General features: G+C 42.3%; 1 protein-coding gene across 36 annotated transcripts in view; it reads left to right on the top strand.

Moving 5' to 3' along the window:
• Nucleotides 1-17,686, top strand: part of CIT (citron rho-interacting serine/threonine kinase) — a 166,935-nt gene that overhangs the window by 106,751 nt on the left and 42,498 nt on the right. For all 36 annotated transcript variants that reach the window (XR_014068484.1, XR_014068485.1, XM_081539829.1 and 33 more), the window contains 4 exons: nucleotides 2,024-2,140; nucleotides 3,105-3,214; nucleotides 4,218-4,392; nucleotides 8,601-8,798. Coding sequence is in view for 34 of the 36 variants with exons in the window: in XM_081539829.1 (XP_081395955.1) it covers nucleotides 2,024-2,140; nucleotides 3,105-3,214; nucleotides 4,218-4,392; nucleotides 8,601-8,798 (600 nt within the window). In the remaining 2 variants the exon portion in view is untranslated. The remainder of the gene's footprint in view (nucleotides 1-2,023; nucleotides 2,141-3,104; nucleotides 3,215-4,217; nucleotides 4,393-8,600; nucleotides 8,799-17,686) is intronic.

Below are 17,686 nucleotides of genomic sequence, written 5' to 3'. Positions count from 1 at the left end.
CTTTGCAAAATTCGTTCTGTATTTTGGGTGAGTATATTGACTTTCCTATCAGAAAGCCATGTTTTATCTTAAATTGATATAAATGTCTACAGTGGAATCTCTGATTTCAAACAAATTCCTTGCTTCCCTCTCATGCATCATCTTGTTCATCCTCCTGCCAGTTTAACCCAATCAAAGCCAGGATGTGTGCCATCTTGATAAAGGCTTGTCACTTCTGGCTCATACTTCTTTGTGTTGGTATTCATTGCTGCCAAAATGGATGTCTTATTTATTTTTTTAATATTTATTTTTATTTATTTATTTGACTGCACAGGATCTTAGTTGTGGCACACGGGATCTTTTAAGTTGAGGCATGCAAACTCTTAGTTGCGGCATGTGGGATCTAGTTCCCTGACCAGAGATCAAATCTGGGCACCCTGCATTGGGAGCATGGAGTCTTAACCACTGGACCACCAGGGAAGTCCTTGGGGAGGTCTTATTTTGAAGAGAGTCATTCTGAAAATGGGCTTCATTGTTTTTTACCTCATAAGCAAAAGACTCCTTGTGTAGGCATTATGTGTTCTCTGCTACCTTCTAGGTGGCAAGAACTTGGCTTTATAGATCCTAGAGAATGTTAGGGAGAGATTTGTTTTCTTCTTTCTTCCCTCCTGGCTTTATGAAACCATTTCTTTTTAGTCAGCTCTGCTCTGTGGCCCTGTTTTATCCCCTGTAAGGCCATTTTGGTAATAATTGTGATCATACCCCAGATTTGGTCCTTTACTTATTTGTAATTTTAGAATCGCATCCTGATATCCAAGAGAAGGGGCTGCTTATCCTCTTGAGGTTCATCCCTCCTCCCATGACCTCGTCCTCCACCTCTTATTCTTTTCTACCAACTTTCACTCTGTTTTTTTCATCAGTCAGTTCTCATTTAAAACCCTCTTTGAAATTGTCCTTTTCTTTCTTTATCACACAGACCCCCTCCCTGCTCACTGGCTCTTTTCAGGGACAATGTCCCCATGAGCTGTGAAGGGCCCTTCACAATAGACAGTGTGGGAGAGGCAGAATTCAGCTCCCATCTGTGACCCCAATTCTTTGGGCTTTCTTCCCAGTATCAGATGTGGTGTCATTCAGAGAAGCTCAGTGATGAGAAACACAGGGTCAAAGGCTTGGCAAGTCATGATGTCGCCTTCCTTTCTTCCTCTCATTTTCACTGGTTGTTTTGGCAACTGGTGGTGCTCTGTGTGTCCCTTGCAGAACATTAGATCAAGCTGGTGGATGGTGACACCATTACTATTTTATTTTTTCCTCTTGGGAACACTAGGTGCTTACAGTGGCATTCTCAGCACTGAGAACACATGATTTCTCTTCCCCTGGGAAAGGTTTCTCTTTCCAGTGACTTTTTTTTTTTTTCTTTTTACCCTCAGCTGGAACAGAGGAAAGATCAGAGGAAAGAGGTTTTTTTTCCCCCTCTTTATGCTGTCTCTTCAGTCTGTTGACTCCCCTCCTACTTTATCAGTGGGCAGAATCCTCTTTTCCCTGGTTGTTTCTGAACGTCAGCTTTCCTTGGTCACACAGGTTTCCTCAGCCTTCAGCCTTCAGCTTTCTGTCCCTCACTCCCAGTCTGGAGCTAACGAGATTATTTCTGTACAAATTAAGAGCAGGCATTGTTCTGAAAACTGCTGGCACGTTGACTACTGTAACATTGCCCTTAGGTCCTAGCTGTGAATCATAAGATCTCTGGAGAGATCTCCCCCCGCCCTCCTTCTGGTGTCCACTTGCACTCTGACTATCCCTCTCTGGTCTTTTTGGCTGCTAATTTTAAAATAAATTCTTAGTTCAGGTCCTCCAGCTACTTGCCATTTGATGATCACACGTGACTTCTTAACCTCATCCCAGCTGATAGATCTCTGCCCCCTCTCTCTGCCCCGGAGTTGGGGAAGCGTAGCTTCTCCAGTGCTTTTCCTCGCCTTTCCTACTTTTCTCCAGTACCTCTTGTTAGTCTGCTGGGCTCAGGACACTAACTTATTTTGTTTCCCCTCAGGTGTTGGACAATCAGATAAAGAAAGACCTAGCCGACAAGGAGACACTGGAGAACCTGATGCAAAGACACGAAGAGGAGGCCCATGAGAAAGGCAAAATTCTCAGCGAGCAGAAGGCGGTAGGTAGACGGAATCGCAAAGCTGGTTTTCATGGGAGGGTTTGTGAACCATGCCAGAAATCATGGGCTGGAGAAGAGTCCATTTGGTTTATTTTATCCCGTGGAGTCTGTCACTAACAGAAAGCTCTGTCTGCAAGCCCTTCCTCTGGTAAAACGTGGCGGTGGTGGCTTGTGGCCAGTTTTTCTTTTCACACCCTTTAAAAACTCACACTGACCTGCATCAACTAGAACCATGACTTTTAAAACGTCCCGCCAATAACAAGCCTGGTGGCCCTTGGCCTCCGCCAGGCATCTTATTTCCTTTCTAATCCCTGTAGGCAGATGTTTCAGAAACCTGCAACTTAAAAGATTCCCCTGTTGTGCTTGTTAATCTACTTATTATCTCAGACCCTACTGAGATTTTTCACATCAGAATCTCTAATGGAGGGTCCTGGGAAGTGATATTTTTAACCAGCAAGTCCCCCCACCCTTCCCCACTTCCCATCCTGGCTAATTCTTATGATTCACTAAGTTGGGGAAGCTTTGATGTAGAGAATCTAGGACAGTAAGGGCTGGGTGAGAAGGAATCACTCAGAGAACGACAAGCCCGTGGGTGATAAGAACAGGAACTTGCAGAAGCAAGGTTTAGAGACTTCTGCAGGCTCAGGTCACATGTGGACGACACAGGGATTTAACGAGGCCTGTTGACTCAGAGAATGCCAGATTCCTCAACAGGTCCTCCTGCGTGTGTTTCCTGCAGGTCCCTCAGCTACTGGGGGGATGTGCAGTGTCCGTTGATAAAATGAATGAGTGCCATCGCTGGGGCTGTGAGATGTATGCCCCTCAGGGTACAGGCTAGTTGAGTCTCTGGTCTGATGGTGCTGCCTTTCAGATGATCCTTCTCCTTGGCCCACGTGGCCTGCATCATTCTCACTCCAGTGGCACCATCTGTGTGCCAGGTTCCAAAAGATCCCTTGTGTTTCAGATGATCAACGCCATGGATTCCAAGATTAGATCCCTGGAACAGAGGATAGTGGAATTGTCGGAAGCCAATAAACTTGCGGCCAACAGCAGTCTCTTTACGCAGAGGAACATGTAAGTGTTCAGGTTCTAGCTGCGTGCCTGATTCCACTCTGGTCCTCCCTCCTGGGGCACAAACTCCGCTCTCCTGTGTGGTGGAGCCGAAGTGGATTTAACCCATTCTGGGGCCCAACCTCTGTATATTTAGGAAGTTTTGCTCCCTCTGAAGTGGTCTTGCTCTACCCTGTCCTCTCTTTTGAGCTGGGTTTTTTCAAATGCTTCAGATTCCCATCCCATCACAGAGTGTTTTGCTCTCTCTAACGAGGCTATTTATAGCTGGCTTCTGGAGAGCTGCCATCCTTGTTCCCCAGACTTGCCTCCTGTAGTCAGTCGGAGGTGATCTCCAGTGTGCCCAGCTGGGCCATCTAGTTTCTGTTGTGAAGCTGGGCCCTGGGGGCTGAGTTTTGGGGGGTTCAGCAGGTACTTTCCTGTGATCCAGGAGCACTTTGATCTTAATCTTTTCCCCCAAAGAATTACAATCTCCAGGATTTTTCTCTCCTTAGATATGTCCCTTTAGAGATCTTAAACATTCCCATCTTAGTTTAAACCTACTTGGTAGGCTGCTGTCTGATCTTTGAGTCATTCCAGCTTCTGAGCAGCCTGTGGTTAACAGAGAAGCGGAAGGGGTATCATTCTTTGTCCTTATGACCCCTTTTCCCTAGGGCCCATCTCAGTGAGTCATTAGGGTGCTCTTGTACTCAGGAGGCCCTTCCTGCTCTCCTGTACAGACTAGAAAAATAAAAAGGTCTACCAAAAGAGTGAAATGATAGTATCCCTTGACCATACTTAATCTCATCAACAAGGGACTCTGAGCAGTGGGGACTAAGCGGGACCCAGGTCACCCTGCTGGAGTCACGCACACGAGGCCAGGTCTGGACAGCACTAACCTGGGAGCAAGTGTGGTTCACTTAACTGAGACACACCTCTCTCTCTGTTTCTGCCTGTCCTTCCAAGGGGGGACATGTTCACCTCTAACGAGACTGTGATTTTGCTTGGCTCCTCCTACCACCCCCACCAGGAAGGCCCAGGAAGAGATGATTTCAGAACTCAGGCAACAGAAGTTTTACCTGGAGACGCAAGCTGGGAAATTGGAGGCCCAGAACCGGAAGCTGGAGGAGCAGCTGGAAAAAATAAGCCACCAAGACCACAGTGACAAGAACCGTCTGCTGGAGCTGGAGACCAGGCTGAGGGAGGTAAGAGTGAAGGGTGGCCTCCCAAGGGTATTTGTTGGAGCACCAGAGACCCCAGCCAGCTAGGTGTCAAGCTCAAATCAATACATACATGAGCGCCATCATGGATGGTGGTGAAGAGTGCAGTCGGGACCATGGGGGTCTAGGTTAGAATTCCACCTCCACTTCTTAGGAGTTTGACAACCTCAGGGTTGGTTGCTCCTTTATCAGGTTACACAAGGATGACGTAAATTGGTGCACCTTCAAATGGGGGCAGAGAGATTCCTCTATCCTGGGTCATGGAGGATCACGTGATCGTATCCTTGCTCGGAGTTTAGCACATAGTACAGCTTAGTGACAGAGGTTTCGTGGCAGTGGAAGACTAAACAAAAAATCTGAACTTTAGGTTTGTTTGATGGAAGGTGATTCTTTTCAGAGGGATAAAGTAGCTGGGAAGGATAGCCAGGTTTGGGAAGGGAAATCCCACACATTTAGTTGTGAATATTTTGAGGTTGATTTAAACTGTGACTTGACATCACCAACTGTGTATTTATTAAATGCCTGCCATTTGCCAGTTAGTAGCCTTATGGACAGTGGTGACAAGATAGACCCACCCCTGATCTCGGGGGCTGTCAGCCCAGCAGGTGGGCTTAGTAGACACTGGCAGAGGCAGAGCTGGAACTCAGGAGGGAGGTCGTTCTAAGTGGGACATCCCAACTGGGCGTGGTGACGAGGGACTCAGATATTTGTGATGGAATTCTTCCAAGAGTGTATGATCTCTGTTATGGCAAAGACTGTTAAGCAGACCATCTTTAGTTAAGGACTAAACTTTGAGGGAATTCTGACATTTAAGAATGTCGTCTTCGTTTGTGCTGGAGTATTAAGTGAGGCCACTTCTCTGAAGGACCAGGGTTGGCAAGGTGTGGACCCCTCTTTATTAGACCACGTGGCCTTTGTGTTGAAATGCAGATTCCTGGGTAGCTTCCTCCCTCAGCTTTTTTAATTGAATTGAGTTGAGGGGTGAGGGGATGAGGAGTAGGGATTTGCATTTTTAACAAGCACCCTGGGTGATGCTTATGCTTCTGGAGTTTGAGGACCATTGTTCTTGGTTGTCCAGAAGCCTTAGGCAGTGGTTTTACTTTTCTTATCCAGGCTATATTTTTAACCACACTTCCCTGTAGCGTCAGCCTTAGGAGTGTGAGTGTAAATAACTCAGATTTCTCCGAGCGTGGAAATATTGGCTAACTGTCTTTTGCTTTCCCTTCCCGCAAATGTGTCTCTTCTGTGTCTGCCCTGCAGCTGTTGTTCCACTGGGCATTAGTCTAGCCCAGGGAGGGCATGTTGCTTTATTCTTGAATCTGTATAGCTAGTCCCGCAAGGGGTGGTGTGAGAAATTTAGGATGCTTCCAGAGAGGTTCAGGGCTGTATGTACTCTAGGGGAGTCTGGAGTTTAGCTTTATTTATTTATTTTTAAAATTTTTATGGGATGATTTTTATAGTGGCTTTACAGTGTTGTATTAGTTTCTGCTGTACAACAGAGTGAGTCAGTTATACATATATCAACTCCTTTGTGCTCTTTTCCCATATACATCATTACCCCGAGTATTGAGTAGAATTCCCTGTGCTTTACAGTAGGCCCTTATTAGCTACCTATTTTACATATAGTAGTGTGTATGTCAATCCCAGTCTCACAATTTATCCCTCCCCCCATCCCCCCCGTTAACCATAAGTTTGTTTTCTACATCTGTGAGTCTGTTTCAGTTCTGTAAATAAGTTCACTTGTACCTTTTTTTTTTTAGATTCCACATGTAAGTGATATCATATGATATTTGTCTTTCTCTGTCTGACTTCACTCAGTATGACAATCTTAAGTCCCTCCATGTTGCTGCAGATGGCATTATTTCATTCCTTTTTATGGGTGACTAGTATTCCAATGTGTATATGTACCACATCTTCTTCATCCATTTCTCTGTCGATGGACATTTAGGTTGCTTCCATGTCCTGGCTATTGTAAACAGTGCTGCAGTGGTTGCATGTATCTTTTCAGATTATGGTTTTCTCTGGATATATGCTGAGGAGTGGGATGCGGGATCATATGGTAGCTCTGTTTTTAGCTTTTTAAGGAACTGCCATACTGTTCCCCATGGTGACTGTATCATCAAAATCCTGTTGGTTCTCTAGGCTACATCTCTTGTAAGTCTTTCTCCTCTTCATGCCTATGACCTCTGAGACTTGGGTGTTACCTTTCCCAAGGAGCCCTCTCCAACCCCCTGGACCTAGATGGGATGTGTGCTTTGGGTCCCCATGGCCTTTCATGATTAGCTGATTCCCTGTGTACCGCTTGGCTGTCTTCATTAAATAGCGAGCTCTCAAACAGCAGCAGGTATCTCTTATTTGCTTGGTGTCCCCATGTCCAGCACAGGGTCTGGTCCTTAGAACAGCTTATCACGTTGGTTATGTCAGCAGATGTGCCAGGGTCTTCCACATCTCCATGCCTTGGATGTCTTGCTTCCTCTGCGTGGAGTTTTCTTTCCCCTCTTATCTGCTTGTTTGGCTCCTGGGATTCTTCAGTACACAGATCCACAATTACCTTCTCTCCCACTCTGCTGTGTTCCCACATTTCTGCATGTCTGGACCATTGCACTTGATCACAATTTTTGGCAATGGTTGGTTTTTAGTTTTCTCCCCAACTTGAAGGCAGAGACTGTTTCATCTCTGTATTTCTTTATATACAGAATTTGCCAAGTAAGTATTTCTTGAGTAGATGAAAGTTTGAGTAGATAGATGGGTAGACGGAGGGAGGAATGATTAGTTCACAGTGTGACCTTAATTCAGGTTACCTGATGAGAACAAATCAGAACAAGAATATTTAAAATAAGTAGAATGCAGTCTGTTGTTCCACTTGAAATCCCGTTGTAAAGATGTCCTTGTTACCGTCAAGATGTTATTTATGTTTTTTGTTGTTGTTCAGTCGCTAAGTTGTGTCTAACTCTTTGCAACCCCATTAACTGCAGCACGCCAGGCTCCTCTGTCTCACACTGTCTCCTGGAGTTTGCTCAAAATCATGTCCATTGAATTGGTGATGCTATCTAACCATCTCTTCCTCTGTTGTTCTCTTCTCCTTTTGCCTTCAGTCTTTCCCAACATCAGGGTCTTTTCCAGTGAGTTGGCTCTTCTCATTAGTTGGCCAAAGTATTGGAGCTTCAGCTTCAACATCAATCCTTCCAGTGAATATTCCAGGTTGATTTTCTTTAGGATTGACTGGAATTGATCTCCTTGCAGTCCAAGGAACTCTCAAAAATCTTCTCCAGCACCACAATTTGAAGGCATTAGTTTTTCAGTGCTCAGCCTTCTTTATGGTCCAACTCTCACATCAATATATGACTACTGGAAAAACCATAGCTTTGACTATATGGACTTTTGTCAGCAAAGTGATGTCTTTGCTTTTTAATATGCTGTCTATGTTTGTCATAGTTTTCCTTCCAAGGAGCAAGCGTCTTTTAATTTCATGGCTGCAGTCATCGTCCACAGTGATTTTGGGGCCCCAAAAAAGAATATCTGTCACTGTTTCCACTTTTTCCCCTTCTGTTTGCCTTGAAGTGATAGGACTAGATGCCATAATCTTAATTTTCTAATGTTGAGTTTCAAACCAGCCTTTTCACTCTTCTCTTTCACTTTAATCAAGAGGCTCTTTAGTTCCTCTTCACTTTCTGCATTAAGAGTGGTATCATCTGTGTATCTGAGGTTGTTGATATTTCTCCTGGCAGTCTTGATTCCAGCTTGTGAATCATCCAGCCTGATATTTCGCATGATGTATTCTGCATGTAAGTTAAATAAGCAAGGTGACAATATATAGTCTCGTTGTATTCCTTTGCCAATTTTGAACCAGTTATTCCATGTCCAGTTCTGTTGATTTATGTTCACTTTTAAATATTTTTCTAATGATAATCATAATTTTCATAAGAGGTTCTTGCTGTGTGGATTTTTTTAGAAGCTTTCTCAAGCACTGTAATAAAGAAAAGGAAGGGATGCTCTGTATATATGTTATATATACTCTTACGTGTTCTCACTCCTGTTGATTTTTGAGACCGAAATCAGAGCTGTTTTATTCCATTTTTTTTCCTTCTCAGTTGAGTGCTGAGAATTTGATTCCATGACCAGATTTAAGATGCAGGTTGTGTCTCGGCTTTCTCTTCAGGTAAGGTCAACAAGTCTCTCTCTCTGTGTCTCAGGTCAGTCTAGAGCATGAAGAGCAGAAACTGGAGCTCAAACGCCAGCTCACAGAGCTGCAGCTCTCCCTGCAGGAGCGTGAATCCCAGCTGACAGCCCTGCAGGCGGCACGGGCGGCCCTGGAGAGCCAGCTCCGCCAGGCCAAGACGGAACTGGAAGAGACGACAGCAGAAGCAGAAGAAGAGATCCAGGCGCTTACGGTAGGATTGTGTGTGGAGCTGAGGATAGTTGCTCACTTTTAAAAGTGCCAAGAGAGGAAAAAACAAGCCAGAGAAATGCTTAATAGGCAGAACGTCGACTTATGTAGGCTGCTTCTTTTTTGGCACTGGTATACTAGATCAACTGAGCTTTCCTAAGGATCTTGGAAGGTTCCACCTTTATTTTTGTATTTCCTTCTTTATAAAATCATCATCACTATATCTTAAATTTCTGTTTAACCAAAGTCTGTTTACCTGGGTCTTCTATTTAGTTTTCAATAGTCATAAAAAAAAAAGTCTTATAGTAGTCTTTCTACCATATTTCTGTTTTTGTTTTGATTAACCTCATTTATATTCCTTTTTTCCCCCCTCAACCTGTAGATTCTGTTTTGAATCTTATTATTCATTTGGTAGATTCTGGATGGAAACGATTCTAACGAATGAGAAATTGTTTCTGTAAAAGGGACCTGGCTTCTCTGCTCTTTCTGAGAAACTGGTTTGCTCACATGAAGAGGGTTCTCAGGAGATAGATCTGTGGTAGTGGGTGGCCCCTGGATCTAGACCTTGGTTCTTTCTGCAAGTCTCAAAATGTGACTTTGTTTGGCCATTTTCCACAATTGATCCTTCTCATAGGGTCTGACCTAGGCTAACAAGACTGATAAGAATTTTACATATGAAATGCCAACTTCCAAGCTTTGCAGAGGGAAATATATCTGTCTAGTTGACCAGGATACTCTGGGGGGCTAATGTTCACCCTTTTCCCCTTCAGTGAAACCTAGTCATAAATCCCATTTCTCTTGGAAGGCTGCTTGGTGGATCTGGGCATAGAGAGCTGAATGAGTTTAATGGCTGGTATCAATCAAGTGCATACATTTCTAATGGTAACATACTGTTCTTGCCAAGCAGATGGGCACACTCATGCCTGCTGGTCAGGATACCCTATTCTGTGGGCAGGGCACAATACAGCTGATTGGGTTCAGTGCCTTTTTCCATACCTAAGTGGGTATCTTATTCATTCTGATTCATTTTTGGATGCTGTCCCCATCTCTGTCCGTGAGCATCTCTAAAGCATCTTTCAGAGTAGGATTACTTCTGCAGATGATCATGGACTTTTGTTGCTTATGATTTACCCTGTTTAAAAGAATGTGTATGTGTGTAAATAATATATATATACATATATATATTTTTTTTCTTTTAAGTAATTTTCTTCTTAGACGTTATCTCCCACTGTTGGGTTTGGGGACCAAATTGGGAACATGATCTGAGAGTGCCAGGGTCCTTATGCACCGGTCCAGGATACAGGGGTTTCCAGGATTCTGGGAATGCAGAGTAACTCCTTTGTAGAAGTTGCTTGAGCATCCTAGCTTTTCCAGGACTTCAGCCAAGTTCAGATATCAGTTGCAACCTTAGTTTCTGTTGTTTTCTCTATGAAAACACTCATTAAATGATGCCACATGCCGCCAATATTTTGTTTAAAGAAATTAGTTAACAATATCTGTTTATACTCTGCCTTGTTTCAAAAATGGATTGGAAACAATTTGAGAAGATAACAAAACGCTATCACAGGATAGAATAAGAAAAGTCAGAGAGAAAGGAAATCACAGAAGGAAAAAATACGAGGTAAGAATGAAATGAATATATATGGCAAGAAGGCTTATATGCTTTCTGGAGTGGGGTGAATGCAAAAAGAGACTGCCAGAAAGCATTTCTTAGCTGCTAAACAAGACACCTAAAATCCAGCCACTATTACATTTAATGCTTTGTATATTAATATGCCCCCTCGCCCTAATTATGAACCACCCTAGCTCTGAAAGGTGGAGCTGCTGCTGCTGCTGCTAAGTCTCTTCAGTCGTGTCCGACTCTGTGCGACCCCATAGACAGCAGCCCACCAAGCTCCCTCATCCCTGAGATTCTCCAGGCAAGAACACTGGAGTGGGGTGCCATTTCCTTCTCCAATGCATGAAAGTGAAAGTGAAGTCGCTCAGTCATGTCCAACTCTTAGCGACCCCATGGACTGCAGCCTACCAGGCTCCTCCATCCATGGGAGTTTCCAGGCAAGAGTACTGGAGTGGAGTGCCATTGCCTTCTCCGGAAAGGAAGAGACATCAGTCATTTAATCCATACTTGATGAGCCCCCACTGTGTGCTTAGCGCTGTGTCTTTAGCTTTTTCTCCCCAGGGGACTGACCTGTCGTCCCTCAAATCCTATTAGTCAGGAGCAGAGGAGAAGGACACATTTATCTCTCTACTCTGTTGGAACTGGGAAGAATCCAGTGGCTGTGCGTCTTACCCTGCCTGTTTGGAAGCAGGAGGGTATGTTTGCATTGCTATTGTTTATCTGTGGGGAGATTAGTCTTTCAGTCCTGCCTTGCTGCTGGTTGGAAAGTACTGTGTCTAATGGCTGCTGGATGCCTGCACAGCAGCAAGTCACGACTTAATTTTGTCAGATGAGATCACTGCCTGAGAGCATCTTCTTAAAAAAAAGAAAAAAAAGGAACTTTCCTAAGTCTGGAAACTGGGGCTATACAGTTCTCACAGATGAAGATTCCTTGGAAAATTGGGCTTGTTCACAGTGATGGCAGGCAAGTGCCTTTGGTCCAGCGGCTATTTGTAAACTCATCATGCAGGAATCCAAACCCCAAATCGGTTTGCTTCAGTTCAGCTCAAAGGCTGTGGGTTTTTTCTCTCCCCTCCTCTTGATTATGTCTCATAAACCTGGTTATGGACCACCGGTGGCTGTTGCCTGAATGGCTTTGTTGAATTTGTCCTGAAGTATATGTTTTCTGAGAGAGAAAGCGATCACAGGTGCAGCACCCTCCCCTTCCTCTCTCATTGTTCCGGCCCAAGTTCAGACCCACCGTAAGCATCAATTACGTTCAGTCGGCTGCGTCCAAAGTGATCTCCCAGGCGGCTTGTGTGCTTCACAGCAGGCTGTTTTATCAATAAAAGGGAATAGTCAAATGGGCTGCTACTGCTGCTAAGTCACCTCAGTCGTGTCCGACTCTGTGCGACCCCATAGGTGGCAGCCCAGCAGGCTCTACCGTCCCTGGGATTCTCCAGGCAAGAGTACCGGAGTGGGGTGCCATTGCCTTCTCCAGTGCATGAAAGGGAAAAGTGAAAGTGAAGTCACTCAGTCGTGTCTGACTCTTAGCGACCCCATGGAATGCAGCCTACCAGTCTCCTCCATCCATGGGATTTTCCAAGCAAGAGTACTGGAGTGGGGTACCATTGCCTTCTCCGGTCAAAGGGGCTATTACTGCTTTAATTCTAAGAGTTGGCCACTCTCTCACCTGGGAGGGGAGCAGTTACCTCCTTTGGCCTCTGTCCCCAGGCCAAGTTAGATAGAACACAGTTAAATGGGCACTCTCCATTGATGAAGTTTGGCAGGGCAGGCAGCCATCTTCCTAGACTTTATTTTTTTCTCCCACTCACCCTTTCCCTAGACTTCCCTGGTAGCTCAGCTGGTAAAGAATCTTCCTGCTATGGAGCAGACCCCCATTTGATTCCTGGGTTGGAAAGATCCCTTGGAGGAGGGCATGGCAACCCACTCCAGTATTCTTGCCTAGAGAATTCTATGGACAGAGGAGACTGGCAGGCTACAGTTCCTGGGGTCGCAAAGAGTTGGACATGGCTGAGCAACTTTAACTTTCACCTTTTCCCCACCTTGTCAATTGTATTTGCATTGAAATTCACTGGCCATTTAAAGCTAAGATTGAGTCAAGGTACAGACCAACAGGAGAGTCAAATTTATACAAAAAGCCATGCTTTTAAGATGCTTCATTGCTTATTGGGGAAAGAGAGAATTCTACCACCTGGAATTGAAATTTAAGACTCTATGTAATCCCTTTGTGGAAGAGAATTTAGTGTGCACATGTCATTGCATGCAGACATATGATGTGATGAGAATGTTACTCTGAATGAGTCCGTAGAGTAGAGGAGCAACACGGGCTCTGTGTCCACCAGCATGGCCCAGTGAACATGCTTCATGTCTCTGTCCTCACATTCTTTTACTGATTTGGTTACATGACTTATGCTGAATAATCAAGAGTTGAAAGCTAGAGACACTCAAGAAAGGGATCGTCCCAACAGAGCGTGATGGTGGCATCCCAGGATTATCCTCTTTGATTTCATAAAATCATTAGTCATTGCATGCTCTTTTTCTCTTTTACATAACTGTCAATCATTGAATTGAATTAGTAAGCCATGGGGATGATAGGCAAGGCAAGATGTGAGCTTGGGTCACTTAAGGTGACAGTCTTGCTTGGTACCTGCCTTCCCAAAGAATGGGGTGGATGTGTGGAAACCTGTGTTGTAGGATCCTGACCGTGGATCCCAGAAGATGGTCAGACCTCTAAACATGAGTTTCCTTTTTCACAGCTCGGCGGGTATTTTCTCTCTTCAAGGCTGCATAATAATTCTCTTTTCTTCATTCCTCTTGTAACTTTCCTTAAAGGAGATATAAGCCCTCCCCAAAGTGGGTACCTCTCTGATTTTCAGGCTTCAGTCTGTCCATTCTTCCTCTTGCCACCCAACCCCTAGATCAGTGGTTCTCAAGTTGGGGTCTATGGCTCCATGGGGCTCCTCAAGTTCAGATTATTTTCATAATAATACTAAGCTCTCTTGTGGCATTTTTCATTGTGTTAGCATTTGCACCAATGGTATAAAGTCAGTACTTTTATTTTAAAATACATACTAAAGATATGTTTTAATTTCTAATGTGGTGAATATAGGTATAACTCACATAAACAAAAGCCCTTTGGGGTCCTCAGTAATTTTTAAGGGTATAAGTCCTTATTCCCCGTAGCTCCTAATATCTAATTAATACATGGATATTTTATTGAGAGAATTCAAAGCTTGTCTTATGTATTTTATTACCTTCATATATACTATTGTGTGGCCTTTTGCTTTTTTATACATTTTACAACTTATTTCAAAGAAACGTAAAACATGTTTCTTGCTATTCTTAAACTCAGATCAGTTCGCTGATTGTTACAGTACTTCCAGCAGTCACAGCAGTGTTGGTTCTACATTTTGTGTTTATATTTCACTCAATAATAAATCAAAAAGTCATAATGATGGTAGTTCCCTATACTATAACTTCAGAGAAGATTGCTATTTGATGTGTTAAAATGATGCAAAGGCCTCATAATGGTAAATTGTAATAGAAATATTAGTGGTTGGAATTTCAGACTACTGTAGAGCAGTTAAAGAAGTTTTTAATGGTGTGGTGTTATTTGGAAACTTTGCAATTAACTTTGCAATTAAACTGTCAAAAAGTGGAACAGGGCTTCTGTTCCTCAGTCTAGGCCAGAGAGCTTTTTTTTAATGATCACTGCTTAGGCTTTGAAGAAGTTAACTCCACCTTTCTTTAGCTTTCTGTTTCTGTGTTTGAGAGAGATCACACAAATTGTCATTTAGAGTGGAAGTTGGCAAGCTACAGCCAGTGGGCCAAATTTAGTATGCTTCCTGTTTTCTGCAAGTAAAGTTTTATTGACACACAATCATGCTTATTTGTGTACATATTGTCTGTGGGTGCCTTTGTGGTATGAGAGCAGAGTTGAATAGCTGTGACAAAGACTGAATGGCCTTCAAAACCGAAAGTATTTATTATCTGGTTCTTAAAAAAAGTTGTTCACTCCTGCTCTAGAGTTTACTAACTTAAGGGTGGTATTTCTTCCTCTAGGATACCCACAGATGAGATTCACAAGTAGTACAAATAGCCATGTTCCTACTTTGGATAAATAGTAGTCTTGCCTTATTAAGTTAATAAATCTTGTATTGTTGCTGGGCAAAAAGCTGAGTTTTGGGGAAAAGTTATAATCTTTTAAATTAGTTGATGAAAATAATTATTTGAGAAGTTGATTTTAAGTGATAACTCTTGATTTAAAGTGTGTAAGTCTGCAGTTGCTGGTTTTTGTTTTACCGTATTTCTAGTCCTCTTTTGTGTAAACTTAAGACTCTGGTTGTCATCTTCTGCCTAAATTTCCTTTAACATTTCTTATAGTATAGGTTTACAGGTAGCAAATTCCTTTAGCTTTTGTATGTCTGAAAAGGTCTTTATTTCACTTCATTTTTAAAATAAGTTTTTATTTATTTTTGGCTGCACTGGGTCTTCATTGCTGCCCATGGGCTTTCTCTAGTTGCAGCAAGCTGAGGGCTACTCTCTAGTTGCAATGCATGGGCTTCTCACTGCAGTGCCTTCTTTTGTTGTGGAGCATGGGGTCTAGGGTGCATGGGCTTCAGTAATTGTGGTGCAAGAGCTTAACTGCCTCATGGCATTTGGAATCCTTCAGAACCAGAGATCAAACCTGTGTCCCTTGCATTGACAGGAAGATTCTTAACCACTGAACCACCAAGGAAACCCTCACCTTCGTTTTTGACATTTTTTGAAAGATATTTTTGCTAGCTATAGAATTCTAGGTTGACAGGTTTTTGTTTTCCTTTCAGTACTTTAAAGATGTTGTCCACTGTCTTCTAGCTTCCTTCCTGCCGAACCTCCCCAACCTCACTGTGAGAAATCTTTGTTCTCTTAGTTTCTCGTTAAGTAACTTGTCTTTTTCTCTGGTTGGTTTTAAGCTTTTTCTCTTTATTACTGGTTTTAAGCAGTTTGATTATGATATGATTTATCCCTTTCATGTTTATTCCATTTATTCCATTCCTTTCATTTATTCGTTTCATGAAAGCTTAATTCCTTTCATGTTTCCTGTGCTTAGGGATCATTTAGGTTTTTTCATCCATGGATTTATTTTTTCATTGACTTCAGAAAATTTGTGGCCATTACTTCTTCAGATATTTTTTTGGTCTCACCTCTGTACTCCTTCAGGGATTCTGAGTACATGTATATCAGGCTCCTTGGAGTTATCTCACAGCTTACTGATGCTGCATTTTTTTTTTTTTAAGTCTGTCTTTTCTCCTTTATGTGTTTTATTTTGGATAGTCTCTGTTGCTTTGTCTACAAAGCATTGTAGACATTGTAGATGCTTTGTGTAGCATCTAATCTAGTCTTTTGTTGTTATTTAGTTGCTAAGTCATGTCTGACTGTTTTGCAACCCCATGGACTGTAACCCGCCAGCCTTCTTTGTCCATGGGATTTCCCAGGCAAGAGTACTGGAGTGAGTTGCCATTTCCTTCTCTGAGGGATCTTCCCAACCCAGGGATTGAACCTGTATCTCCTGCATTGGCAGGCTGATTCTTTATCACTGAGCATGTGGGAATCTTAGTTTATGGCAAAATAGAAATACTATAAAGTATATCACAGATAAATTAGGTGATGAATATTTTGACTTACTTATAGACCTTTTTGTTTTAATTGAAATATAGTTTATTTACAATATGATGTTAGTTTCTGGTGTACAGCAAAGTGATTCATACTCTTTTCCTTTATGGTTTATTACAAGATATTATAGTTCCCTGTGCTATACAATAGGATCTTGTTTATTTTATATATAGTGGTTTGTACCTACTAATCCAAAACTCCTAATTTTTCCCCTGCTTCCCCTTTGGTAACTATAAATTTGTTTTCTATGCCTGTGAGTTTGTTTCTGTTCTGTAAAAAAGTTCATTTGTGCCATATTTTAGATTCCATGTATAAGTAATATTATACGATATTTGTCTTTTTCTGTCTTCACTTAGTAAGATAATCTCTAGGTTCATCCATAGTGCTGCAAATGGCATTATTTCATTCTTTTTTATGGCTGAGTAATATTCCATTGTATGTATGTACTACATCTTCTTCACCCATTCCTTTGTTGATGGACATTTAGGTTGCTTCCATGTCTTGGTTTTTGTAAATAGTACTGATATGAACATTGGTATGCATGTATCTTTTTGAGTTAGAGTTTTCTCCAGATATATGCCCAGGAATAGGATTGCTGGATCATATGGTAATTCTTTTTTTTTTTTTTTTTTTTTAGTTTTTTGTTTTATTTATTTATTTATTTTTAAAATTAGTTTATTTATCTGTTTTTAAACTTACAATATTGTATTTGTTTTGCCATACATTGACATGAATCCACCATGGTAATTCTATTTTTAATTTTTAAAGGAACTTCCATACTGTTTTCTATAGTGGCTGCACAAGTTTACATTCCCACCAGCAGTTTAGGAGGGTTCCCTTTTCTCCATATCCTTTCTAGCACTTATTATTGTAGACTTTTGAATGATGGCCTAGATTTTCTGATAGAGGCTAATATTTCTTTTAAAGAGGAGGACCACTTTTTCCTCTGCCTCAAACTGGATTCTTCTTTGGGCTTTCATAGCTAAGCAAATGGTGCCATAATTTACCTTGTCTCCCAAATCAAAATTCTTTTAGGGTACCCTTGGCCCCCATGTCCATCAGCAGGCCTTATTACCTCTGCTTCCAAAAAAGATCTCACCTCCATCCATTTCTCTGCATCCTTTGCCACTATCCTGCTCCAAGCCACTGTCCTCCCTTCCTTAAATGACAGCAATAACCTCCTCAGTGGCTGTTCCACTTCCTTCTACATTTGTCCTAGTTTGATGTTTTTCCTACAGCATCCACAAAACGATAGGCCATGTCATCCCACATCTTAAAACCTCTGTTGACCTTTAGTTGATTCCATTTTGAATGAAATCCCAACTTTTCTGGGCCTTCAAGGTTCTGGGCCTGCCTCTGTACCATCAACTTGGGCCACACTTTCCCTCTTTTGCTGTGACTTAGATAAGTGATTTTCAAAAGTCATTTGGCCACAACCCACAGAAGAATACATTTTACCTTACAGTCTACTACAAGGGGACATATATACTGTATTTCATTAATTTTTAAGGTAGCTAAGGAGGATGTATCTTATAGCCTGTATATATAGTCATAAGGACATAAACGTGTCATAGTTTCATTGGCAGTACTTCTGTTTCTTAATGTTACATAAAGCT

Source organism: Giraffa tippelskirchi, chromosome 11, assembly GCF_054371585.1.
Source record: "Giraffa tippelskirchi isolate mGirTip1 chromosome 11, T2T-mGirTip1v1.2.pri, whole genome shotgun sequence".
Lineage (NCBI taxonomy): Eukaryota > Metazoa > Chordata > Mammalia > Artiodactyla > Giraffidae > Giraffa > Giraffa tippelskirchi.
Note: the sequence above shows the minus strand (reverse complement) of the source record. Positions and strands in the feature narration are given on the sequence as shown.